The sequence below is a fragment of the Teleopsis dalmanni genome, chromosome 2 (genome assembly GCF_002237135.1).
Source record: "Teleopsis dalmanni isolate 2A chromosome 2, ASM223713v2, whole genome shotgun sequence".
Lineage (NCBI taxonomy): Eukaryota > Metazoa > Arthropoda > Insecta > Diptera > Diopsidae > Teleopsis > Teleopsis dalmanni.
This window is the reverse complement of record NC_051847.1, coordinates 151,418,361-151,439,256: the sequence shown is the minus strand read 5'-3', so window position 1 is coordinate 151,439,256 and position 20,896 is coordinate 151,418,361. Positions and strand designations below refer to the sequence as shown.

General features: G+C 27.7%; 1 protein-coding gene across 2 annotated transcripts in view; it reads left to right on the top strand.

Moving 5' to 3' along the window:
* The first annotated feature begins 6,985 nt into the window (after positions 1 to 6,985).
* Positions 6,986 to 20,896, top strand: part of LOC119681767 (protein doublesex) — a 141,571-nt gene continuing 127,660 nt past the window's right edge. For both annotated transcript variants that reach the window (XR_005252533.1, XM_038095045.1), the window contains exon 1: positions 6,986 to 7,762. Coding sequence is in view for 1 of the 2 variants with exons in the window: in XM_038095045.1 (XP_037950973.1) it covers positions 7,066 to 7,762 (697 nt within the window). In the remaining variant the exon portion in view is untranslated. The remainder of the gene's footprint in view (positions 7,763 to 20,896) is intronic.

Here is a 20,896-nt window from a genome sequence, read left to right as displayed (position 1 = left end):
AAAAATGCAATCTTAATATCTGAAGTTTGAATCTTAATTAAATTTTATTACAATTACAATAGTAATGAATACAAAATCAAAATGTTAAAAAAATAATTGAGTTGCCCCACTCAAATATTGATATTAAAACAGGAATAAAACAGTAACTACAATATATCAGTGAGAAAATGGCTTCAGTAGCAGATTATTATGTAAAATAAAAAAAAATTGTGTATTAAAAAAAGTTAATAATAGTAATTGACATGTAATAATGGTAACTGTGATACACTAATAAAACAAAATTTTTTTTCTTGTTTCTTGTGTTAAATTCATTACTTTATATACAGATTTGATTTGTTATTATTGAATTGTTTAATGATTAGTTAATTAGTTGCATTTATTTATAATTTCTTTTTTGTATCGTTGTAATTGTTTAATTTCTGTGTTCTTTACTTATTCTTTTTAATTTACTTATAATAACTATAGACAATATATATAGGCAATATATACCTTTATAGTAATGGACAATAACTATATTTATTTGTTTTCTTTGATTACTTATAACTTGTAGAACACATATTAACTAGAATTGATTTTATTTATTCATATATATAAATTTATTTTAACTTGTTAGCTTAATCTTGTCAAGTCTTGCTATGGCTAAGTATGATATTTATTGTAAGGAAAGTAAATAACAGTATTCTACTGAACTTAGTTCACAGAGTAAAATCATTATTCAATTTAATATATTTGGCTCGTATGAATATGCAATTCGATGACACAAAGTTTGATAATTCAGATATTGCATCTGCAAACGTTTTCGCTGTTGATCTACTTTATCTTTGCGTTATTGAGATGATTAACTGCTATTTTCTTCACTTCTATTCTTCCTGCTGATAAATCAATAATTCTTCTCGCCTTTGAGAATTTCTTTCATATTGATTATGATCATGATATGATATGATTAATGAATGTACTATGGAGTGCGGGAATACACTGATATCGTTTTCGAACACAAAAGAAATTACTTGAATATAATATAAAGTATAAAATCAAATTACCAACTTTTTAAGTTTTTTTCACTTTTCAAATTTCTTTTATATTAAATATAACTAATAACCTTATCTCGAAAAACAACGGAACTTCTTTTTTTTTATTTTTCGAAACTTGCTATATCTGAAATTTTTATTATTATCATTATTTCCCACAATATAAGTTAAATGGAATGATGTCAACCTATGGTGAGTTAGATTAGAAATATTTAACATATTTAAAAATTATTGAAAATAATGAAAATAGTGTACATGTGGTTATTTGTTTTTATTTAAATGCTTTGAATTTCAGGTTCCCGTGTGAACTTCTTATAAAATCGCTTCAATTATTTTTTTCCGTTTTTGCAGACATAAACATACGGAATTTTGATTTTTATATAATTATTTATGATAAGAAAAATGATCGATTTCAATGTAATCAATTTTTTAATATTAATATTTAATACGTAATATTAAATTTGCATAGTTTTTTATGTTTTTATACACGTTAGTGAATAATTTCTTTCTTTTAATATATGCAAATTCATAGGATATTAATGTATATATAAAAATTTATCTAAAATATTTTTTAATTTACTGTATACTTTTCTCATTAATCAATTTTAATAATAGATTAACAATAGATACAGCGAGTTTAAGCAGTTGTTCATTGTGCCTAGATTATTTTTAGTGATATTAGCTAGCACTTTTGCACGCCTTTATTGCTGATTTTGCTATATTTTTGTAATGTTTTTCTTACTTGTGATGTTCGTCTTAAGTGCTGTTAGCGTGCACTTTGGTTTTCGTTTATTTTATTACATATAATCTAACTTGAGTATAGAATGTTTGCAAGAGTAGAATATGTAACTTTACTACACAATTTATATGATTTCAATTCCTTGAGACAATTCATATATATCGAGTTTTTTTTAATTAATGACTTGGTTATATAAATAAATTATTATTGACAAATTTTTTTTTTCGATTTTTAAAAACAAGACATATATTAACTGTCCATCCTGATATACATTTCTTTAGCAAGGTTAATAATTATTTAATATTATGTTGATACTAGTTGAGTTAGTGCACCTGAGCACTTTTACTCTCTATTCACTGCAAGGTTTCTTCAAAACCCCTCTTTGCGCCTTAACTAAATTATTGTTTATCACTTCAATTAAATTACAATTATTTATGGATGTTATTTTATAATTTTTTATGTGGTTTTATTTTTCAACATATTGTAAAATTACTTTATATATTGTATAATTAATTTTTAAAGCAATTTTGAAGAGTTTTTAGTGAACTTTTTTTATTCGTGTTGTTATTTGATCTATTTATATATAGTGGATTGTTTCAATTCACGCAAATTAAAGTTTTTGTTAGTGTAATATTAGTTTGATTACAAAAATTTTGGATTTATTTGTGGTGCAGATATAGTCTAGTGGTAACGGAAAATATAAAAATATATTTAAATTTATCAAGCATTTTAGGCGTTAAATTTTAATTAAATAGAAACAAAAAATAGAATTCATGAAAAACTTAAGTTCTTTGCAAGTATTTTTCGTAGTTTAGTGCTTTATATTTAGCAAATAAATTTCAAATGTGTTCCTACTAATTCTAGACTGAAGATTGACATTTATATACAACATCGTCAAGTTGTAATGCTCATCTTAAAATAAATTGCAGAAATAATGGATGTTTAGATAATTTATATCTATATTTATTTTATATATTTATATAGATATTTTATATGCATAAAACTTGATAAAATATAAATTCTATTGTAATACAATATACAATAATGAACGTCTAATAAAATCTTGATGTACGTCTCAACTGTCGGCAAAAAAAAATCTGCCTTTGTAATAAGAAAACCGAGTGTTCGCTATTTCAGTTAATATTGTGTATATTAAGTGTCAAATTTGTCAATAAACAAATTATTTTATTTAATATATTTTATATATATTAGTGTTTCCATTCTCTTGTTTTCAATCACACGATGCGTTTAAAAATGGTGTCACTCGTTTTACTTATTACGTATTTAATTATTATTTTCTTTTTCCATCGAATGGTGCTATATTCTTACCTACTCATTTAATTTCTTTAATTTTAGCTGTCATGTTGTCTAACATTGATCAACGGGTATCTAGACTAATAATAAATAATATTTGTTAATAAATAAACAACGTATAGAACTGACTTCGATATCAAACCACCATTCTAAAACTAAATTTAGTTAATTAAATCTGAAAGGTGGTATACTTTTTGATCAGGATTTGGAGTTCTCATTACTTGAATTTAAAGAAAAGTCAATATAATCTACCAGACACTGTAAACGTACTAGTTTCTTATTTACGTAAAATTTACGTAAAAGGATAATACTATGGGAAGATGCGGTACCGTTTTCCATTTTTAAAATAGTAAAAAATTGAAAACACACAAGTAAATGAAAGCACAGCGTAGATTTCACAATTCTCAATCAATGGGAATTGAAATTTGAAGGGAAAGTGAATGAAATAAGTCATAATCAATAATCCCTGTGTGAAATTCGTCTATATCGTCTATTCGTCTATATTGCACGATCATTTCGCGGTGAGAAAGGTTTGTTCCGTTGGATCATCATTTGACAAAATCTCAAAAAGATGCTCGTGTCGATTGGTGCACACAAATGTTCAAATATTGCGGTGCTACAAAAAATGTATATACTCGTAATATTGTAACAGGTGACGAATCATTAATATACTCGTACGTATGAGCCGGATCGTAAACAGTAGATGACTGTATGAGTGTTTCAAGATGAATCAAATCCAACAAAAGTTGTTCGCACTCGAATAGTATAGTTGTCATGTGGCAACTATACCATGGTTAATTCCGAATGGTATAGAACCATTTATTTACCGGAAGTCTTCACTGAATCCTTCGAAAAACAATAAAGCAATTTTCAACTATGAGTTTATATTTTTTCATTATTAGGCTCAAAATATAAATACTGACCCTAGTATTCTCACCACTAGTATGTTTATTTCTTATTTTAAACTAACTTTGTCTTTGGTTACATTTATTCATACTTGTGTATTAAATTACTTAATAATGAATGTATATACTTAATAATAATATTTAGGTAGACATATATATAACTTGATAGGAGACAATAGGAACTAACATAAATCAAGCAATTTTTTTAAATCGCTTGACTTATTGTTAGCAAGTTAAGTAAACTAGAATTAAATAACCAGTAATTGATTTATTCACATGAATATCATTATAATGCAATTATTTAAATACAATTAGTCTTAGCTGATATTTTATCCTTTTTTTTGCCTTTTTTAATCTTTATCTTTAGGAATGTATTTAATTTACTATATATAGATTTAGTAAATTACACATATAAGACATATAACGTACAACGTGCAACAGACAACAGACAGACTCTAGATTGTGCAAGTACGTGCACTTCAAAGATTGGTATTGCAGCACCAAAATAAAAAGAAAAATTGATTGAATTTTGTCAGCCCCACACTTCAGCTCTTTAATGAAGTTATTGCAAAGTCGGGCGGTTCAGACAGTTCATTAAAAATGCATTAAAAAAAACGCCAGTGAAACAAAACAAGTTTGTCCACTCAAATTGTTTCAGCTGTAAAATATGTGCATATTTTAATCACATATAGGCCTCAAATTAATTTTCACTCTTGAGATAAATACATTTTCGGGATCATATACGCGATGAAAATTAAGATTCTAATCATTTGGTATATGCAAGTAGTCAAATAAATTTTGAAATGTAGGCGATATTTATTCAGATAATAATTATAAAAAATAAATTAAAATAAAATAGACCCTCACAGTTTATTATATCACCACATATGCTGTTTATAAACATAAATAATAGTAATAAAAATATCTAGTTTTGGCGTTGATGAATTATACCTAAGATATAATGTGCTATGCTTGACAATAGTTTCCTAATCTAATGCAGACAAATTCAGGGTATTGGCCAACTTAATTACATGGTATATATCTTGATTTAAAAATCAGACTTTATATAACATCAATTTCCGGCAATCAAAGATCGCAATCAGTTTAGTAAGGCGAACGTGTGCCTTTCCAAAAATTCTCTATACCAACTTTCATTAAGATTAGAGGCAAAAGTACACTGTAAATCATGATATCAAATATCTCTGAAGAAAGTCTGCTAAACTAACTCAAACAAATTAGGGCTTTTCATTAACCTTTTAATATATTTTGATTCAAAATTCCAGATTTGTTACGACCTGATTCCTACCAATCATACAATACGATTAGATAACTTAGATGAATGTTTAACTTTACCATTTTCAAAAACTGCAAGTCTTAGAGCCTATTAATCCCATCTCTGAAAACCGGAATTAAGAGAATCGAATTTGGCTAATAAATCAGTAATTCAATATGTTCATATTTATTAGAACTGAAACAGTTTTTTACATAATTGTTGTTAATGCATATGAGCTGTTTGCACTTCCTTTGGAGTTAACCCAATTTTTTGCAAATAGTTTATATTCGTAATTTTTAAATACTAACGAATGCTTACAAGTAAATGTCCCACAAAAAGGTTCAGCTTCTATGAAGACAGTAAGGGGATTCTCCTTGATAGATGTACCAAATACGTTATATTTGTTATATATATATATTTAACAAAAAATTAAAACCTATGATGTGAAAAGTTTAATAAAAAAAAATAATGTTTTTACTTCGAAACTAGTAAAAATTAATGTTAGTAAAACAAGCTGAAGGATAGATAGATTAAGGAGTGATTAATATTGGAGATATAGAAAATGAAATGTTCTAAGCGAAATTTAGTCATAGTATTTCTTTTAGGAAATAATAGATGTTTTCGAAGACGTTTTTACCGAAATAGCCAGAGCCAGAAGTCTGAATAAAGTATTCATTATTTAATTTTTCATTTGTTACATAGAAAATTAATAATTTCCACTATTTTAAACTGAAAGTATATCAAGTTAAATTTTATCGTTATACCACTAAATGTATTTTTAATTTTAAGAGATAAGTTTATATATTCAATGTTTACATTGCTGAAGATATCCTGATATTTTTGTTAATAGTTCTTAATGAGTTTTTAAGAACTATTGCTATTTCAATTTTTTAATTATTTTATTTTAATAGTATTTAGAACCGCGTTTCCATATCCATTCATAATAATATGTATTTCCATAATAATTATACATTACTTTTGTCAAAATACTTTTATAACGAATGAAAGAGGCACTAGTGATCTATTTTTTGAATTTCAATAAAATTTTTAATTATTTATATAAAAATTTTAAAAATATTGTTTTTTTTTATATTATTACTGTAATACTTCTTTTTTTTATTTACAGAGAAATGTTAAAGATTGAAGTACTACGATTGAAGTTCTAAATATCTACGTAATTTATAAAAAATATTAAGCAAAATTACAATTAAAATCATCGCATAATATTAATACTATATTAAAAAAAGGTTTTTTTTGGAAATTAAATATTCAAAAGTTTCCTGAAAATTTTAAGCCAATACATTTAGCAGTAAATATATATATTAAATAATTCTATAAGAAGTGCTTTTTAATTAATCAACAAAAGTGTATTTTCAGACTAATAGAAAACATTTTAATAATTTCAAAACTAAAAAAATTTATTAAAGATTTAGTTTTAGGAACTCAATAAAATTATAATAATAATAACTATAATGCAATAAAACTATAATAAAAAAATTTTGTTTTTCTTAAATAAAAAAAGTGTTACAAAGCAAAGAATTTGTTTAACATTTTATTATTAAATACGGTTTTAATATATATAGTATTAATTTCTAAAATAAAATTATTTCAATTTACTTAATATGTATTGATCAACGGGTACAACTTAGCAAAAAAACCAAAATAAAAATATTTAAAAAATTCTAATACAATATTAATTTAATTAATATTAATAAATATTAAAAATTTTTTTTAGTAATTATAACTTAAATATAACTAAAATTCTTTAACTTGCTTGACTTAAATACTTGCGGTGTTTATATTTGAATGGTTTCTGAGGATAATTGGACCACTGATACTATGTCCGATACGGACATGCTTGACTCAAAAGCCGATGCTTGCGGTGGAGCTTCCAGCTCAAATTCACCTCGCACTCCACCGAATTGTGCTCGTTGCCGTAATCACGGTCTAAAAATAATACTTAAAGGACACAAACGTTATTGTAAATTTCGTTTTTGCACTTGTGAAAAATGTAGACTAACAGTTGAACGTCAAATAAACATGGCACAGAAAACAGCAGAGCGTAGAGCTCAGCAACAAGATGAGTCCCGACAATTGCACATTAATGAAGTACCTCCTGTAGTACATCCATGGCCTACATCATCTTTTCATCATCAGCATCATTTGCATCAGCATCTTCACTTAAACCAAAATCATCATGCTGCTGTTGCAGCAGCGGCTACAATGAGATCACGTGCTTCAATAACAGCATTACGCTCCCCACCACCACCTTTACCAACAGCCCATGTAGAGCATCTCTTGCCTTCAAATGAAATACGTTGTGGTGGTGGCAGCAATGGTGGTGGTGGTAGCAGTGGCATTGCTGCAGTCAATGGCAGTTCATCTGATCATCAAATGTCTTCTGCATCAACCCCACCACAATCTTTGGAAGGTTCCTGTGATTCAGTTTCTCCTTCACCATCGTCAACGATGCCCTCTAATGCCAATGGATCAAATTTTCCACGTAAGTTATATTATTACAAAAAAAAATAATTAAAAAAATGCATATATATATATATTTATAATTCAAAAATTCATATTTCAAGATTTTTAAAATTAAACTATAATACAATCTTAGGAAATATGTCATATTCTTACACATGATTGCACACATGTAATATGATCTATTCTTAGTGAGTGTAATTCAGTTATAACTTTTGTGCAATAATTAAACATTATTGCATAGCAACGTTTTATATCCATAAAGTGAACTATTTTGGACTTTGGATTTAATAGATAATTGAAGTATGAGGATATTAAGTTTCATTATTTTTTTTCAGTTTTTTTAATTTATTCCAGTCAATTTAGCAGATTTGCACGAACTGCATTTTCTATATAAGCCTATTGTATTATACTCGTAAAATAAAACAGAAAAATCTGTACTTTATGATTTGAAAAGCGTGTGTAACAGATGTCACCATAATTTTTTGTGTAAACTGATAACACTTTACTGTGTAACCATGTGACAGTTTTTAAAAATACTACCTATTACTTAGTGTGCTTTCATCAGCTGGTTTTATGATTATACTTTTAAAAACTTTGCCAATCCACAAAGATTTGGTAGTGCAAAAATTTAAGGTTTTAATATCTTACGAATATGATCTACTAACACCGTACTCATCTGGCATTACCCTGTCATGTGTCATGTGTATCTGTCATCGAAGCTACCATTACATCTTCGAAAAAGAGGTTTGGAGTAATGCTGTTCGTATTCGAATTTACGAAGTATTCGAGGAATTCGAATATTCGAATAATAAACGATGTCTTCGAAGTTGGTATTTTTTTCCAACTTCGAAGACTTCATTGAAATACGAATATTCGAATAATCGAAGAACTTCGGTTTTTAAAAAAATTCAAATAATGTGAACGCACTAGTTTCGAGACGATTGCGGCCATAAAAGCAATTTCGTTGAAGAAGTTTAGTGTACCAATAATGAATTAATTTTCGGTTAAGCATTGGCATATTTGTGTTCCATTCAATGAGATATTATATCAAACACCCTCGTTCTCTTCAGTTGCAAGTTTCTGAGTTTCAAAAATGCGTAAATTTCGTCATTGGTACTACAACTAATACCATTTGTGATTTGGAGGCTCTTTTCATTTTTTTGCGACTGATGGAGTTTTAAGTTTTATGTACAGTGAGTGCTTCCAACGTACTAAGATCCTTTAAGCACATCTGTAAGTACTTTATTTGACATCATTGTATAACATTTTTGTTTTTGATTGCCTGACTAGTGATAGCGTCGTAGCATCATATGGATTTTAGAAGTTGATTTTAAACGTGTAGTTTATACTGGGATACCTATATATGATTGCTGACTCATAAGCTCGTATACATTTTGGTATTTGATACCCAACTGCTTTCTTTTGATTTCGCAGTGTTCCTTACATAGTAATTATGTGTCAACCGTTATTGCGATCTATTTTGCGTTATTAAAGAATGATACAACCAAGTCGTCTATGTAAAATAAGCAACGCGATATTTATTTTTTGGTCGAATTTACGTAGATTTACCAATGTTAAGTTATAGATGCCTTATCAAATGTAAAATATTATTGATGTTTTCTTTTGAGCTTTTCCGCTTCAGTTTTTTTTTTTATCAAACTCAAACTCTCTTTACATAGTTATATTATATAGCATCTCAGGTGTAGAACTTTTCGAACAGTATACTTTGTTATGTGTTTGTATTCATGTATTAGCTTAAAACATCAAGCTATCTATATCTTAGAGAGTATAGAAGATCCCTAAAATAGTTACATTAAAATAAAATTATAAATCTTACTTTGTTTTGATAAGTGGAAATACTACAGTTAAACGTATTGACGAATTCTTGTTCCTACACTCAACGGCATCACTAAACCTTTAGCACTCCAAGTTTGTCAGTTCAGTATTGATAGTGAAGTAATTTAGTTTTCGAATAAATTTTATAAATGTGTCCAAATATGTTCTAATAAGCATTTTCTACATATTTTATATTACACATTTAATTGCATTGAATAAATTAATTAATAACAGTTTAACATAATTAAATGCGTTAGCGTTTGTTTATGAAGTGCTTGTAATACTTTTTTATTTAGAAAATTTGCAACGATTTCCATAAACACATATTTTTTATTACTTGAAAAATTGAAATAAATTGAGGCATAAATAATTTTACAGATATTAAGTTTTGCTGCACATGTTTGATGATACGCTTAAAATATATTCAGTATTACTAGGTAATTTTAATTTCCAATATGTGAAAAGTCGCTGCTACAGGTTATTCAGGAAGTATCTTCGCAAGCCTCAATCTAGCAGTTGAGCTATCAATCAGAATGAAGCAAGTGTGTTAGCTGCAGCACTAAGAAAGTTGAAGTATATAATATCAAATTTAAGATGATATCAGCTAAATGTTATCTACTAAGATTTTCAATAATTAGTAAAACAGAAGGTGTACAATATTAATATTACGTGGCTAAAATAAATAATGCAATAAAATTGCAAGAATAGAAACTGGACTGATGGCATTTTAAACCAAACAATAATAGAACAATGTCTGTTTAAAAGTATACATGTAATTAAATAATATATAGTATAATCGTATACCGCAACATTAGAGACATTCAGTCTATCCATTGTAAACCAAAGGCTGCAGATTTGATGTTTGTTGTAAGTTGTATGCGTTTCCATAATTAAGAGTTAAATAAAAACTAAAAAAGCGTTAACTAAAATAAAAATAATCATAAATTGTAAGCTTTGCAAGTTATTTGATCTAGCATAAATCTAATGGACGATCGAATATAATAATAGGTACAGCCTACATCGTACCCATTTTTTACAATTAAAAATTCATTCAAGTCAGATCAGACCTTATATGAATATTTATATGATTTTGTGTCTTTTTGGTTTAAATTAGAATAGTAAATTTTCAAAACTATTGAAACGTAAAATAAATAAAGTAATTACTTTTATTTTACATACTATACGAACAAATAATATCCGTATACAAATATGTCACTAAAAATTCTAATACGTATAAAATAATTAAATATTATGTAGAATCTATTTGAACAAGTGCACTTGAGCATTTTTACTCTATTAACTACGAGGTATTTTCAAAACCTCTCTTTACGCCTTGACTGGATAATTGTTGATCAGTTCATCAGACTAAGCAATAATTGACCTCAAATCTGCATGTCTCTCCGAGGTGATTGAAACCATTTTGAGATTCGATACGCGGTGTTGATAAGTCTGTCAGTTTTCGTAAATAATTTCAGGGTTCTATCCTTTATGTAATTAAAGATACACTTAAACTATTTTACAACTGGAGGTAATAATTTATATATTGTACTATTGACGACGAAAGTATAAAAAGTTGTGACAAAGACAACGATTTTTAATAGACTACACTTCAATTCAATAACATATCAATTTCCAATTATTAACAATAATCTACTATTAAATAAAAAGCATATTTATGTTGATCCACGTCTTCTATTATTTCTGACATTATATTGGGAAAAGTTGTGTGTTGTGAAGTTTAAAAGTAATAGTATGATTGGTTTATATTTGGCTGGAAAAACACAAGTAGCTATCGTTCGAGCCCTATAACACCTAAATGTGAACAAATCCTAGCTCGATACCGTGATACTGGTAGCGTTGGCCCACACCCAGGAAGTGGACCAAAAAAACAGTAACAACACCACAAATGATTCGTAAAGTGAAGAAGCGAATTGAGCGAAAGCCATGTCATAGCTAAAATCGAATAGCAAGAAGTTGAACGTATCACGAAAAAAATTGCAACACATTCTGAAAAAAAGAGCCATTATTGGTTTCGTTTGGTGGATTGCCGAATTTGATTTTTTCTGATGAGTCACCATTCGTAATTGAGCATTACGTAAACAAGCCCAACGATCGAGTTTACTTGTTAGAAAGGTCACCTGAAAATTTATACATACATACTAGATACCAAAATGGTTCGCGTTCATTGACCGTGGGGTAAAACTAACTTCAAAATCTGTCCAAAAATTATTTTAGAAGGAGCACTAAAGCCCTGAGCAGATGAATGTTTCATTTGCAGACATTGGATATTCTAACAAGACTCAGCACTATCGCACAAAGCCCGCTTCAACCAAGAATGAATAAAGAACAACATTCCGTGCTTTATTTTATCAACACAGTAGCCACCGTGTTCACCTGATATAATGCCTATAGATTTCTTGATCAGGTGAATTTTGAACAGAAAGGTTGGCACTAAGAAATACCAAAATGTCGATCGTCTGAAGCAAGCGCTAAGCCGAGAGTGGGCCAAAATATCGCAAAGCCTATTGCGAGTAGCGTACGATAGCTTCATTGGCCGTTTGAAGACTATAATTAATATTAGAGGTGGCCATATTGAACCAAAATAAATTAACTTAAAAACTTGAAATTTTTTTCGCATATTTTTTTTTTATCTTTTATTAAACAAAAATAAACGAAATAGAGAGTACACACTTTGTTGCTATTTTCGTCACCCATTTTATATAGAAAAATTTTGAAAAAAGTCTATTTATTTTTAAATATTTTATTTTATTTTAAAAGAAAATAAAAGGAATACAAATGATATATTATCGCACATTTAGGTATATTAAATCTATGTACAATTAAAATGATATCAAACATTGCATATTATGTTACTACTGTATTACTCTATACACTAGAAGTATTTTTATATATTTTTGACTATAGTTTATATCATCTTAACTAAATAGTAATAAATATTTTCAAAACTATAAATAAAAGAGTGTCAGAACAGAGGATATTACTATTTCATGATGACCTAAGATATAAATTCTTAGGTATTAAATATAAATATTATTCTGAAAGTTCAGATTTCAATATTCCATGTCAAGCCAAAAATATTGTACATATTGATGATGTATGACGATATAGATACATAATTTTTTTTTATTCGATCCTGCATGATAATTGTAATCGAGTTTAGTAATTCTAATACATATTAAAAGAAAAACAAAATTAGATTCACAAAAATCACTATTACCCAATGTTTTCTAACCTTTCTCGTGCAATACTCCAGATAATAGTCTTTATAGTTCTCTATTCCATTAAATGTATTCTTTTTGGTTATTCCCATATCTAATCAGAAGACATTTGTTTTATCTGGCAGCTGTAGATAGAATCTAAATAGCATAGCTATTCGTAATTCCTGCTTTGAGTTTGCATTTATGAACTAATAGCATAACAAAGTCTAGTTAGAAATGCTTATAGAAATCTGTATCGGATTATGTGAACACTTATATTCACATAGTCTCTATCTATATCTATCTACATGGTTCGTAACTTCAAATTGCTCCCTAAATAGTAATTGATCCCCCAAGTAGTCAAATTGTAGTACTTACGCCTCATGTTAGGAAAAACATCTATAGCCAATCAGTTAATCATTAATTAAGTAATTTGTCTTCTTGATTTGATTTGTGTATTCTGTTGTCTTCATTTCGGATCCAAAAATATAATGAAATATTAAAAAAACTTTTTACGCTAAAGAAAAGAGTACAAAAATATTCTGTATTCTATTTTAATAAAAAGAACATCTGTTGTAAAAACGCTTGCTGGCGTAAGTCATGTCATAGTTTAATAGTTCTACAATACCTTCAAAATGTTTAAGCTTAACATCTTTTACGTGAGCATTTACAGAATTTCGGTTTCATAATTCGGGATGAAAATATATAGACTTTTACCGTAAACAAAAAGACTTTTCACAAAAGATAAAAAACAAACCAAACTCGTGACTAAGTCTATTTTGAAGGTGTGCTTAGTAGAAATAAATTGATTAACAGTTTTCCTTTAACTTCGGAAGGAGTTTTTATTGACTGTCTGTACTTAAATTCATATCAAAAATGATGTACACTAAACGATGTGTTTAGTTTATTTACTTAAATTGTAATTGTAGAATAGTCGTGTACTTGGGTACTTCAGACCAATGTTATTGTTAGTCCTTTATAGCACAGCTTTAGTTCGTTTAATGCTTTACGTTAATGTGAATAGAAAGTTTATTTATTTATACTATACCTTATGATATTTATCTTTTAGAATATAGTTGCTTTAGAAATTTAATAAATTAAAATAAATTAATAATTAATTATAATGTAATATTATAAATAAATAATCATAACTATCCCAAAAAACCAGAAAAGGTAGATAAATGGAGAGAGGTTTGATTCGGGTTTCATGTCCCGGAAGACTTTACTGATTTGTTAAATTTTATATATCAGTTTTGGATGCTATTAAAAAATCGTTAATAAAAACAAAGACATTTAACTAGACTTGAAATTAAGATCTTTTATATTTATTTGGTAGTTAATTTAATTAAGGTATTAATGAAAAATTGACATTCCATATTGCCGCATTTTATATTCATCAGTTTTTTAGTCATAAAATGTGTAAAAATGCACATTGAAAAATTTGAACTGAGCAGAGTATTTCTCTGGATGAGTCTTAAGCTTATGATAATGCTGCCATAATATCTGATTTTCATAGATCAATGAGAAATTGATTATTAATCGATATGTGAGCCCATTCATGTAAGTTATATGATTAACACTCACTTCCAAAGATACTTTATAAGTGATAAGTGAATTCAAAAAATTTCTATATTTACTGCCAACATTCATCGATTGGATATTATAATTGAACTAATGGAATTTCACTCCAACAACAGGTTGGAGTGCTTATCATGCTGCTGTTAAACCATTGAAAGATAAGTTTGAAGAATGAATGGTGACGTTTATGTCGATGTTATTCCAGAGAAAACTCGGACACATTATGCAGCACAAAATCTTTTACATGCTGTTTGCGATTTTATGTTGATCTGCTACAAACATCATGGTATTTAATATTTTAAAGTGGAACACCTTATAATTTATTTCAACACTATTCCCAAGGTTTCAATTTTTCATAATACTTTTTGTTTTTAGTATCCTGTAAGCAAGGTTTCTCAAAACTAACCTCCGTCACGAGGCAGTCAAAGATTGCGTGTAAAAATACTCACAACATGATGTTGATACAATTTTATATAGATTTGCCTTGTCACTTTCAGTTCATTCAGTTTTGTCATTTTTATTCTGCTGAATTATTTCAAGAAAAATAAATCTAAAATGGTAATACAATACCCCACCGGGTGAAACCAACCTCTGCTACGCCACTGCCGGATATTAAAGTTAATAAAACAATTATTTTAAATGGAGTAGGAGACAACGAAAAAAATATTTGCTCCGGCTCTGGTCGACCCGCGGCTAAAAATTAATCACACTCATGTATTTCATTGCGATAAATATAAACATTCTCATAAACGTTATCACTGATCATTACCTAGACTTCATCCTAACTGATACAGTTCCCGCGTAAGGCTTACTATGTATTTGTAAACATTATAATGTGAAGGCAAACTAGTTTTATATTTTGGATAGAATTATGAAAAGATAAAATATCCCACTTATAATGCTATGAAAATACCCGTATATGTAAACGTTTTTTTTTGTAAAAAATTTTATCGATCGGTAAAGCTTAAGTTTACTATGAAATTTTTTATGGGCACATATCTGTTGATAGCTGTTGATGCACATACTTTATCTAATCCAGTTGAATTGTTAATTTATTGATTTAATATGTTATATATAAGTTTTTCACGATTGAGATTTCTTTCCATGTTATTAAGATGGACAAGATGGCTTTAATCATAAATCATTTTCGTATGATATCTATTCAGATTGCAGAAACTTATACTTTCCTTATCAAAATTTTCTGTGAACCAGAAGTTGTTTGTGTTTGAAACTTGTTTTTTGTTTACTTTTTTCTCAATGTTTGAATTGCATTCTAGTATAAAAGTAGGAAATGATAAAAATAAAAATGTGCAAATAAACTGATCAAAAGAGAATTACAGAACGACATACTTCGCTCGTATATCAGTCACGTGTATTACAATAGCGTAGCATCATACAGACTAGACTAAGTCAAACCTGCTACTGTGACCAGCTGGTATTCTACTGCATATTCATGCAATCCAAATAAAAAACTAAAAAATCCATAAATGAAACAAAAAATTGAATGCCAACTCCTATGCAAATGCCGTAAGTATCATCGTCATCGTCGTCAGACATGTCTGAATTTAGTGACCACAACTGCACACCGCTGCCGACAGTTTATGCAGTTTATGCAGTGTTTGCAGTGCATTGTGCACTGCGCGTTTATTGAAATGATGCACTACGCAGAACAGCGCTGCTTTGCAACAATGTTGCAGATATTTGATTTTAATGTGGCAACATAACGCCACGATTCCGCTAAACCGGCGCGGTTGAATGCCGCTCTCAGTTCAACAACACATCGACACTTTACCACGAAATGCACACGTCGCTTGCAGATCGCTTACATTTTTACTCAGTTTTGTTTTTATTTTATTAGATATTTCTTTTATTATTGCACTTTTCTTGTTTCTACTAAGTATTTTGCTATTTTAATTTTATGGATTTCTGAGTCATAAACTTGGAAGAAATACTTAGATGAAAATATCTTGTATTTCTGCTAAACTCAATATCTCAATATCTCATTTAAAATAATTATAAAAACTCTTTTTAGAGCGGCGCATCGATTACCACTAAAATATAATGTATTCAAACTGTTAAAGTACAGATCTAATAAAGCTGTTAAATATATATACTACATATATATTGCAAATATACTAAATTAATATATATAATTCCATTTATTAAAATAAGTAGTGAGAATATCTATTGTTTTTATTATAGATTAATAATAAATACTTTCAATTTTCAATAACTTGAAATTCACACAAAAATTGAAATTTTGCCAATTTCTTGAATCACAGATATTTGACCTTCAAATATCTCACCACCTCTCTTCATATAATGTTATTTATTTTGTGGTTCTGAAAGTAAAATAACAGTATCATAAAGATTTGTAACATGTCTGAATTTTACAGAATTTTATTTGACATCTTTTTCATTACTATAACATTTTACTGTTATAGTAATTTACTGTTATGTAAATACTATTCTATATTTACGTTCAAAAATGAACTTTTGATCTAAAAGTAGTGTTACCGACTATAGGACCACAGTTCGAACACATTGTAAGGATTGAAATTAAATATCCTTCAGGCAGAGTTATGTGCGATAGATAGAAGGAGGTAGATCAAGATGACCAAGAAGATGGTGTCAGTGTTCGACGAAATATCAGAGGTTGAATTGCATGAACTGAAAAAGAAAACAAAAGCAAAAAACAAGGAAGAAGGAAAAAATATTGAAAATAAGCTTTGGTTCAAAATGAAGTTCTTAGTTTAGAGGGTTTTTCGAATAGCAAAGAAAGAAATGAAGGACAAACATAAAAATTTATTTTAATTTTTTATTGAAATTTGGCTGACCATAAGTTTTTAGTTATAGTGATTATAAGGATCTCCTTCATCCTTATAATTGTCTACGTGTAGATTAGTTTTCAATTGACTGTATAAGCTTTGATGATTTTAATCAAGACGCAGATTTTTCAATTCCACATTAGAGCTACTATTACAAATTTTTACAAACATTGTTGTACGAAACATAATATTATCCATCTGAAAGTATTTGAAAGTAAATATAAATAACACATACTTCTGATTAAGATTTGGATCAAATGTTTTATATCTATATATTGTTTGAATTTTACCATTAGATGCAAGTATTTTCTGCAGAGATTATCTTTCAGTACTTGATTTTTTTAAGTAATTTTGAATAGCTCGGTCATAGCTCTACGATGTTTGTTTTTGAAGCATCGACAATTTAAGACATATCTGCACGAACATGATCATTTGATCTTCATAAAAAAGAACCCAGTAGCGATATATCGCTTGATTTTGGTGACCAATTCACATTACCAAAATGTGAAGTGTCAAAACAGGTTGTGTTGTGTGAGTTCTGGCATTGTTCTATTGAAACTATATATCTTCCACATTTATACCCTATTTTTAATAGTAATTTTGGCTTGGACTAGCATATGTTTATTGCTTTAAAAGTATATTTTAATGCCAATTTAAGGTTTTGAAGTAATTTGGTTGTTGTAATAAGATTGTTACAGATTACATTATGTGTGTGTTCTTTATCAAAGTAAGCTCTATATATTTTTAATTTTAATTATTTCAGCCTTCGCACAGTGTGGTAAAATTAAAACACGATGATATAAATTCTGTATTTCTTGAATTAGAATAGATATTGAAATAAAATTTTGCTTTAATGTAGTTTTTGAGATGGGCTTTCTTTTACGTGTAATATTTAATATATTTTTTGTGTATCGCGGAGAAAACTTAGAAAAACTCCATAATACACATTTTTGATTATAATATCTTACTATTTACTAGAAATAAAATTTTTTTTATTTGTAATAAATAAGTACACTGCAAGGTTAAAAAAATATGAAAAGTCATTACTGCTTGAATGGTACAGGAGCTTAAATTTGCCGCAATTTTTGCAAAAATTTGATTTTACTATGATTTCAATAAATCAAAAGTAGTTCAAAATAATCGGTTAGTTATTATTTTTCGCGTGTTGTTGTATTTTTATATGTACAATAAATTTATATGTTATTAATTTGTATCTGAAATGGGTTAAAGTTGAGCGAATATTAAATTATTTCATCTTGTACAGTTTTTAAAACATTCAATTAGGTCTTAAAATGGTCATGTTTGACGCCGAAGAAGGTGTCCATAATACATACAAAGAATGCTTATTTCATAAACTTTATTTCATTAAAATATTAATTAAATATCTCAGAAAATATTAATTTAGATTGGCCAATTTTAATTTTGCCACACTATTGCCATTTAAATCGCAATATATCTAACCATCAAAATATCATGAAAATTTTATATATCATATGACAATACTTGATATATTTATCATTTAAGAAATTTGCTTTAAAATAATTAAGTTTCCCATAAAAAATTCTATATTCTTTATTATTATAATTGCATATAATTTATTTGCTAAAATATGCATTTAATAGTGAAAGCTTATTGAAAATATTTAAAACGTTGATGAAAAAAGACTTTTGTGTCAGTTTACGGCTGATAATATCAATACATATGGTAAACTATATTTTAATTAATAATTTGTGTTACATTCTTTTCAAAGATAAACAATTTCTTTTTGCGACTAAAAAAGTTTTTAAAATATTAGTTCAACAGCTATATTTCATATTCTCCTTAAGCATATCAAAAAAATGCAAAAACATACCCAAGAGAAAACAAAACTATTAAAATTATTAAGACGAAGCTTAAAACTTGTGCCATTAACAACTAGTAATTATTAAAGTTTTTATATTTTTTATTATTAAAAATTTTCTTAATCCATGCTTTTGAACTAAAGCCGCCAAAACAGATTGGTTATGGTATCGAGTGCAAGAAATTATTATCATTATAATGCACATAATGATCATCATAACTACATTCCATAACTTCATTTTAATATGTTGTCAGAGCATCGTCAGTCGTTTTGGTAATTTTCTCAGTATACTTTTAGTAGCATATTAGCAGGAAATCTCATAAATTATATGTCAAAATTACCTGCCAAGTTATATAAGAATTTAAGTATTTTGTTTTGTTTTTCACCAAACGAAACTTTTACGATATACTAAAAATCAAGTAAGCAAAATACATTCTTTGGCATTTCATATACAATATGCAATATGCAATTCACAATACATGAGGATATTGTGCAAAGTGCTTCCCTTACAATAAAAGTAAAGACAAAATCGAAACCGAAAAAATTTTACAGCTTTTTTATGAGCTGCGCTAAAGAATAGAGTCGAAGCTTATTTTAACCCCTTGCTCCAGAAGACCATCAATGTGGCGGTTGCTTTGTGGGTTATACGGTTAAATGGCAAGTTAACTTCTACTTTTCCGCAAAACGCTTCTAACTGAAAATTGTTCACCTTTAATTTAGTATTGCACTTAAAATATGTACAGATTGAAGTTCAACTTTTGTGGCAAGTCGGTAACTTTGCAACAAAGGAGCCATGAGAACTTTGTTGCTTCTATTCTACGAGTATTAATAAGTATGCATACTTTTATTTGCGTTTCTTTTTTCACTTTAAAATAAAAAAAAAGTATCTTTTAACAATGTGCATTAACTATATGTAATAGTTTATTTAAAAATCTAATATTCTTTGAGTTTGAAACGGACAATGGATGCCGACAATTACCGATTTTATATACATATACATCTACTCTTCACCAATTAGCAAATTTTTACATCTCATATATAATAAATATATCTATATATGTTAATACGTAATGATTTTTCATGGTTTTATATTCATTAAGCTGATAGATAATATTATAAAAATACATACAAGCACGTAATCAATTTATACACTTAACATAAGTTGTGGAAAAAGTATATTGATTTCATTTATATATAGTTTTAACGTAGTTAAGTGGCAGCCCAATTAATCTGTAATTGAGTAAAGCTTTGCACAGAAATTCTCATTACTAAATCTAGGTTTGTTATGTACAAGTATTTCGGTGAATTTACACAAGATTTATTAGTATTTCTGAAGATGCTCTTTATACTGATGAATTGAAAAATTGATATGATTTATTTTTAATAAAAACATTTATGTGTATCAATCCAGTCTTAAGTAGTTTCAAGTTTTTTCATAATAAAAGTAATATTAAGGGTCATATACAAAAGTTAGAACTAGAACTAGAAAGTTGGTAAACATACTTTTTGTATTTAATTCAATCTAATCATTGAATATACATAAATACGAACATAATATTTTATAAGATTTATATTTGCATTTCATATGTCAAAATATTTTCAATCTAAAAGTTAGACGAATTCGAATAGCAAAGAAAAGACAAGGACAAAAATTTATTTAATTTATTGAAATTTGGCTGATCATACAACGCTATTTCGAATATAGCCAAGTGGTTTTAAAAAGTAATCGAATTTTTTTAATTCGTTTATAGTCCGTATATAATTTGTTTCGACTGCAGTTGCCAGACTTAGAACTCGTACCTGTCAAATTAGAAGCGATGACTAATCGTGTTTATCCACAAGTAGTCAAGGCT